This window comes from Chanos chanos, chromosome 1, assembly GCF_902362185.1.
Source record: "Chanos chanos chromosome 1, fChaCha1.1, whole genome shotgun sequence".
Taxonomy (NCBI): Eukaryota; Metazoa; Chordata; class Actinopteri; order Gonorynchiformes; family Chanidae; genus Chanos; species Chanos chanos.
Window position 1 is genome coordinate 20842197 of NC_044495.1, and position 8652 is coordinate 20850848.

Below are 8652 nucleotides of genomic sequence, written 5' to 3' on the forward strand. Positions count from 1 at the left end.
AAATGTATATATTTTGGCTGATAAATTCAGTACAGGTTCCTGGAAGCAGATATTCAGAAGAAATGTGTGTCATACAAGGTTATCCACTGACAATCCTTTAGGACCATAATACAAAGCTAAACTGAACATTGAACTCAAAGCATGACTACAAGAGAAATTACAACAATGCAGTGAATTGCAAAAGCAATAGCAATGGTAAGGTTTCAGATTTAACAAAGAAATCCGGGAGTGATAGAATAAGTGGGAACTGCAGGAAGAGTAGTACAGGGTATTTAATTGTAAAGTGAAGGGGACTGAAGAGTTAAAACCAGTTGATATGGTCATATTCTGTACTCTTTAAAGCACAGATTTTACATTTGGCTGAAAATTTGTACCAAATATTTCTTTTTTTCCCCCAGGGAGAAAATCTATTAATATTCATTTTGGTTTCAGCTGAAGGTCCCCTCTTTAAGTGTGCCATTGCAAGTAGCACTCTTGTAAGTTTCCACTTTGGGGGTCAGTTTTGCCACAAACACAGTCATCCACACTCTTCCAAACAGCCACTGTTGAGGATTATTGACAAGAATTACTGTTTACTTAAGAAAGTTCACTGTAAGCATGGGGCTTGGTCTCCCTCTAGTGTTTGATTTGGGTAACTGTTGAAATACAGAATTCTGTGCCATGCCAAGGCATACAACTCAGTCAGAGCTAAAAGGAATAATTTCTGTAATGGTGTCACTGCTCTTATTTACCATAAACAGGCTTTTCATGATAGAAACAGTAGTTAATGACAAAATGCTGGAGATCGCAGTATTTATACTACATTATAACAGAGAGCAGAAGAGAAACATCAGACGAATGTCCCTCACTTCTGATGAATAGTTTCAGTGTTTGTAACTGTTTTGCTTGTGTTTAAATATTAAGACATAGCTGGTTGGTTTGGACATAGACAGAATGAGGGAATAGTCACACCTCACTGGGACCATTATATTCACAGTTACTCCCACAGTTCTAAGTGCTGTTAGCATTTGAATAGTAGTGTCAGAGTCAGTGGTCTGAATGATCAAGACACTGATGCTGTGTTTATCTCTCACACGTGTGCGCGTGTGTGTACATCACATTTTCTTTTGCTCATTAACTTTGTGCCTCTAGGAGTGTGTTCGTGAAAGGTCTCTATGTATAAACTTGATTTTCAGTAGAGTGAGTGCATGCTGCATTATAACCTCTTACTCAGGGCTCTTCCCTTTTTACAGAGTCCTGTGTAACTCAAGCCAGCGATGGATGTGGAGAGGTTGGGCAAGCCACTCCATGATAAGTCCTGCCAAACAGATGATCTTTGCCATGGATGTCCTGAACCTAACAATGCCCGCAAGGCACCAGGTGAGCCCTCTAGATTTTGACCGCACACAGACATCAACACGACCAACCCTTGTGCAATAAGCAACACCGGTTTGATTTTAATGAAGTGTGCAAGATCTGAGCTGGAGGCTTGTAGATATGTAGTCTTTCTGTGCCATGCGCCAGCGTGGACCGGCATGGCAAAGGTTTCACTGAAGGCACATCTTTCGTGACTGCTCTAGTCAGAGGGAGCAGAGAGGGTCATAGAGGATTACAGGAAATTCCTCAGGCAGTTTGCATTGTCCTCCGCTCAGTAGGAGTCAGAGAAGTCTTTGACCCTTGCATCGTGGGGTCATTCCCCTCCCCCTCGCCCTGCAGGCAGCTCAGCAGTAGAGCAGTCACACATTATTCATGTGATTAAGGTAAAGCACATTTTCAGTTCACTCACAGAGCTCTTTGATAATAAAATGATGTAATCTGTATGCCAAATATTAAACAACTGGACAAGGAGAATCAATGGAATCTTTAATCACACTTAAGCTCTGGCCCGCAGGACTACAGCCTCTCCCTTGATGAGAATGTGAGACTGTTCTCTCCATTGCTGATATGTTGCGTGCTTCAATTCTTCAGGCTGCAGGACATTGCCTGTGTGACATCGTAATGGTTTGAGATAAATGATTGACCCTCTAGGTCATAAGAGCTACAGCGCTCTGGTGATGTGACCTTTTCCACAGCTGTTTTTTTTTTTTGGTCACAGCACCTCTGCCATGTTACAAACACACAACCTGAGTGGTGCTGTTTTTTTTTTTTTACAAATGCATAACTGGGATGGTGCTGTTTTTTATGTTCTCCATGACAATTTCATTCAGGAAATAGTTTTTGAAAAGTCCCCAGTTCGCCTGACTGACATGTGCAGTGTTGAAATATAACTAAGTCAGTTCCCAAAGTGTAAGCTCAGCCATTTGTGAGAGAAGATCTTTCTCACTTGGTTTATCATTCTCTCTCTTGTGACAGAGGAATTGAAGTAAGTTAACAGAAGGCTTTCCAAGAAAAAAAAGAGTCCTCCTGGCAAAATGAACATTTGATTTCCTCGAATTCCCAGCTTCTCCCTGGTTTGTCCCTCGGTTTTGTTCAGTGTTATTGTATATTCATTAACGTGGCCAATCAGATGTGAGAGACTATATTTAAAAAGAGTAAGAAAGCTTAAAGCAACTCTTTCAGTGTTGCAGCCCTTTGGTTGCCCTTTGCTCCTGGTTTTGGGGGAGGGGGAGAGGCTAAGGCGTAGAGGCATTGGGACCACCCCTTTGATTACGTCTAGTGGAGAGGCACAGGAGGGGATTTGAATTAAATAGGGAGAGAGTGAGTATGTGTAGCCAGAGTCAATTCAGGCCACCCTTCTTATCGTCGACCTAATCTTCATTACAATACACATAAACTCGAGGCAGTGAGGAATTCATCTTTTAAGTGCTAGCACTGCTATCCTTGGTCTTGACAGTTTTGAGATAAGCAGTAGATGACTCTGGTCCTAAGATCTTGAGGTGCTCAAGTGCTATGGTGGTGCCCTGTGGCTCTTGTAGCCATAGGCATTTACAGTAAAAGGGAGAGGACCTCCCATGAAAGTTAGCACAGAGAGCACTGTCCTGCCAGCCTAGTTACCAGACTCTCAGATCTCTCAGGTCAATAGTACTTGGGTCGTTGCTCTTGAACTCCACAAATATCAAAGGTTACATTCATCCTTAGAAGCACATTGTAGTTAATTATTGTGCTTGTGAGGCATACTGTGTGACAGTGGTTACTGGTCATGAAATCAGCCATGAATTTAAAGGCTTTTATTTTTTTTAAAATTTGAATCCTGAGCATGATGGCTCTCTGCCAGTCTGTCCATGAATGAGAGAAATTTTCCTGGCAGTACTACATTCCCCCCCCGTTTCTGTGGTCAAAATACTTTAAAATAATCTGATCTAAACAACAATATATGTAGTTCTGATATAATGTCATTAATAATGCAAATGCAAACGAAGTATTAGGCAAAATTCTGAGTGGAACTGAATGTGCATGTCTTGTGCAGTATTGCTTTGTTTCTATGTCATTGTTTTTTCAGAGTAGTTTACAGACGTGTGTACAGACAAACACCCCCCGACAGTTCCTCGCTGTCATATGCACATCCCTGTCTGACTGCTTAAGAGAGAGAGCACAGACTGCTCTGATCACATCACACTCATTGGCTTTGATGTAGTGGGATAGTAGCGAACTGTCTTAGAGAAGAATAGCCTTTTTGTATTGGATTATTATTGAAAGTATGATATTCACCTGAAATTCCCTGGTTGGATCAAGTGAACCTCTTGTCTGTTACAGAAACAAATAGTTAGCTTTGTGATTGCAACTGTCCATGGATTGTTGAGAGGGATTTGTCAGACATTATTGTAATGAACAGCTGCCTTTTCCTCAAATAAAGCTGTTTAAAGGCTGTTCTTGTCAAGGTTCTGGTCAAAATGGTTGTCCTTCTGATGTTTTTAAGGGTTAAGTGATTTAAGTGCTGTTTAAGTGCCAAAGGCTGTAAGTGCATAACAATTACGGAGTGTGCTTTCAGTAAAGCCGACAAAGTTCTCAGGCTTATGATTTCATCATTTGGCATGCCAGTTGTAATTAAGAAAAGCCCTCATCTCATCTGTGAAATCTGTATACAGAGTTTGTAAAAAGTACAGCACTGCTTGTTGAAATACTTTCTCCTCTTTCTTCCCAAACTTATTGCTGGATCTCTGTGGTGCTTAATTGTCCATTACAACAGCACTAGAAGTTGGCTCTGGAACAAAAAGGCAGATTAATTAATAAATAAATAAATAAACAAACAAATAAATAAATGAAATCAAACATACAGAGATAAATATTTCATGTTGCTTGCACAATCGATTGAATATTGAATTCATGGATTTAGTAATTACCTGTCTGAGATTGACATTACAGATGTGAGAAATGAGTGCTAGACGGAGCTTTTGGCGCTATGTGTTGGCATCCTGGTAGCGTACTTTCAAAAGATATGCAATTAATGGGTGTTAATTCTTTGAAACCTTGGGCGCCCTTACTTTTTCTTGTATAGCTGTTGTAACGAGAGCAATTTTCTCTCCGTTAAATTGCTGGCTGTGTTGACCACTTTGTCCAGTTATTTTTAATCTATATCTTCACTGTTTTATAGTTTTTGATGTGGCTGTGCTGTAAGTGAGAATACACTCTAGTTCTGTAAACTATGGATAAAGTTTGCTGTTCTTTGTTGAAGTTTTTCCAGAGTTGACTTTGTGTAAAAAAAAAAAAAAAAAAAAATAGCACAGTCTGTGTTTTTTTCCTGGAAGGTGAATTTAGAGTCAAAAACCGTTCTCAGACATTTTAAATACGGGGCTTGCGCCGTCCTCTCTCCCTTTACTTTAGTGAGGTTTGATAGAGGCATGCCACCAGGGCCTGCTGTATTCATCACCAGACCGTCAGAAACAGTTCCAGTTATCTTCACTCTTTGGGAGTTCTGAGATTAAAACAACAACAACAACAACAACAAACACCTATATGATCTCAAGAACCACCCTTGAGATGACCCTGAGGTCATATTGACACCTCTATGGTAAATGACGTTGCCCTGTATTGAACGCTGACGGGAAGTGAGTCGCTTGGATAAAAGCATCCACTAAATGAATAAATGTAAATGTAAGAAGTCTTTGGGTGTGATTCTGATGTAGATTTGGACCTCGGTGGTTTTGTCTTGTTGCTGCCAAAATTTGTTTAGAAAAAACAAAGAAGGGCACACTCTGCATTGGTTTGCTCTGGAAACTGCAGACCTTAACAGTATGTGCAGATATCTGTTCCTTTACCAGCATTTCCATACCCCCCCCCCCCCCCCCCCCCCCCAAAAAAGGCCAGAGTTCAAAACGTGTGGGAATAATCTGAGAAAATGGAAAATGTGTCCTGCTTGAGAGGCAGATTTTCTTAACACTTGATATTCTTTATGGGCTTTATTGTGGTTAACTTGCCAAATAGACAGATTACCCCATCATTATTTGCAGTCGCAAGATTTGGGACACCGCATCTGTAACTACATTTAGCGCTTATTTTCTTTCTTGTTCTATATTTAACTGACTGTCATCATATGAGCCTGTTTTCTTAAGATTCATAGGGAATTTTAGATTTAGATTTAAATGAGCTCATCAGTGCTTTGTGCTGTGTAAACAGCTTATTTTAGTCCTTTGACTTATAAAGAGTGCTTTCATACTATTGTCATGTAAACATTCCATGTCTAATATCTGTGTGTTTAATTTCTAGTGTACAGTATAGAGCCAGGAGACCCTCCCCTACTGCAGCAGCAGCTACAGACTTCCAAGTCCGGTATTCAACAGATAATTGAGTGTTTCCGCACAGGTAGGACGTCCCAGACAACACGTTAGAAAGTTCTCTCCTCTCCTCTCCTCTCCTCTCCTCTCCTCTCCTCTCCTCTCCTCTCCTCTCCTCTCCTCTCCTCTCCTCACCTCACCTCACCTCACCTAACCTTTGTAGTCCTATCACTTACCTTTAGCCTGTCTGGTTGGAGTGAGTTAGTAAATCAGTGTCTGAAAATGGAAGGAAAAGCAGAAGAGAGGAATTCTGAGCAAGCAAGCAGTGCCTCAAGTGTTGCTCTGCTTCTCACAGCTCCTCTCTGAGTCTGTGGGATGCCAATGCTAAATGCTGCTTCCTGACTCATGTTACAGGTACCACACATCTCAAACACATCCTGCTTAAGGAAGTGGACACGATCTTTGAATGTAAACTCTGCCGCAGTCTATTCAGGGGTCTGCCTAACCTCATCACACACAAAGAGTACTACTGCCTTTCCAGACTACCTGAACCTGCTGGTCAGTACTGTCTCTTTTTTGGCTTACTTGCAGTCTGTGAGTTTTTGGTGTCTTATCTTGTAGTATCAGCTTTCTTCTTATGCTCAGAACACTTTCGAGCTGAGATAACAATGTTCGTCTTTCATACAGAAGGACATGACCTGAAGATGACTGCTGCTTCCTTTAGAATTTGCTAACTGTGGTATATAACCAGTTATCTGTTGTTTCTTTTTAGACTCCCGTGGAGATGGTAAACAGAGCATACCCATTAAGGACTTGCTGGAGGCTATTTACCCTCGGCAGGAACGACAGGACTATGCAGTGACACTGGAACCAATAACAGGGAATCGGAATGCTGTGTTCCAACACCTGACACACAAAGGAGGGCATGGACCAGCAGCCTGGTTCTGATAGTCCAGACCGTTCCAGCACGGTACACTTGAACCAGCCCAGTCATGACAGTGAAAATGACGCGGTGGAGGAGCACTGCACTGAAGGGGAGTTCGAGGTGGAGGAAGCAGAGGAAACAAATTCTGAAGAGGAAGAAGAGAGAGAGGAAACAGTGGAAGAAGCCCAGAAGGAGGGAACAAACGAAGGAACAAATGAAGAAGAAGAAGAAGAGGAGGAGGACGACGATGAAGACGACGAGGACTCGAGCAGTGGTATAACAGATTTGACCATTACTTGCTGTATGTGTGGTAAAGACTTTAACACCCGCCGGGGAATCCGTCGACACTGCCGCAAGATGCACCAGCGCCGCCTGGATGAGCTCCGCAAGTTCACCGAGACACGCACCGTACCCATCAGCCTCCTGTCTGTGGTGAAAAACCGGAGTACCGGTGCTATAGTGTCGCCTAAACCCAACCGCAAGAGATGCCCTGTCTGCTTCAAAACCTTTGCCACCACAGCCAACGTTCGACGGCACTTTGATGAGGTGCACCGTGGGCTGCGTCGAGATCTGATCACACCTGACATTGCCACCAAGCCCGGGCAACCCCTCTCACTGGAGGGCACACCTCCCCATCAACGACCTGGCTCCCCGGCCAGTGCTAAGAAGTCCGTACACCAGCAGCTGTACAACATAGCAGCCTGCAAGTGCCTACTTTGCCAGAGGAAGTACAGCACCCAGGAACGGCTCAAAAGACACTTGCGTATCGTGCACAAAATCGTTATGATGAAGAATGCTAAATCATCATCAAATGACACCCAAACATCAGCCTCCATCTCCAGCACTGCCAAAAAAACACCTAACACCAAGGTTACAGGCTCAACTGAGACCACCCCTGCCTCCTCAAGTAATGCAAGTAGGCGTGGCCAGCTGAAAAGACGGAAGTTAGATGTTGGAGAGAACAATCCAGCATCACGCAAACCCAAGCTCTCAATGGGCTTTGACTTCAAGCAGCTTTTCTGTAAGCTATGTAAGCGGCAGTTCAGCTCTCGGCAGAACCTCACCAAACACATTGAGCTTCACACAGACAACGGTAACGATATCTTCATCAAGTTTTACCGCTGCCCACTCTGCCGCTACGAGTCTCGGCGCAAACGTGACGTACTGCGCCATGTCAGTGTGGTTCATAAGAAGCCGCCTAGCTATCTGGCCAGAATCATGCCCAACCTTGAGAGCCGTGCAGTGAAGAAACCTGCAGAGGTTGTACTCAACAATGTCGTCAATAAGCGCGGCAAGTCACAAACACAGGAAGTCAACGGGCGTCATGAACCCGCCCCTCCTCAGAACAGCCGTAAACGTGAGTTGCCTTCTTCCTCACCTCCTGTCACACGCAAACACAGCATGCTTCCATACACGCCTCCTGTAACCCGGAAACAAGACCATGCCCAGTCTACAGCCCCTGTGACCCAGAACCAAGAATCTCAGACTGCCCTTGTAAAGCAAGAGCTTTCAGAGTCGTTGCAGTCCAGCACAGAGGTCCGGGTCACCAAGAACTTCTCCTTGCACGCTTGTGATATGTGTGGCCGAGCCTTCGCTAAAAAGGTCTACTTGGAATCGCACAAGAGGAGTCACAGAAATGCTACAGCATCCACTGTTGCCCAAGACAACAGGAGTAAAGGAGTAAGCACACGATCCAAAGCTCTGCTGTGGTAAGTCTCCCTTAAACACTCCCTTACTACAGCAAGTGTCCTTACTCAAGAACCATGTTTTTGAGTAGGCGAAATTTTAATGAGATATTCGAATGGTAACCTGCGATTTTAATTAAAATGTACTTATTTTGTAACTCTTAATATCCATGAGATGGTTGTAAGTAGTGTTGTAATAAAGTAATAAATTCACCTCTAACCGTGAATATATACCCAGTTTGGATTGTCACCACTGCTTTTTGGATGATGTTCATAAAATTTCACAGGTTAATTTTTTATCAGATAATTGGAGCCTAGGATGCTCTCAGGAGTTGTCCATTGAAATGGTGCCTGAACAAATGTGTAGAGGAAGGCTGTGTGTGTTTCTAACAGTAAGGGTTTAGAGAGCTGT

At 43.1% G+C, this 8652-nt stretch overlaps 1 protein-coding gene across 1 annotated transcript; it reads left to right on the top strand.

Annotated features, from left to right (window-relative positions):
* Positions 1 to 1256: 1256 nt before the first annotated feature.
* On the top strand, positions 1257 to 8268 carry znf800b (zinc finger protein 800b). The gene is given in 6 exon segments (XM_030770817.1): positions 1257 to 1359; positions 5623 to 5718; positions 6045 to 6188; positions 6403 to 6539; positions 6541 to 7912; positions 8060 to 8268. Coding segments are annotated over 6 exon segments (2061 nt in total).
* Positions 8269 to 8652: the final 384 nt, after the last annotated feature.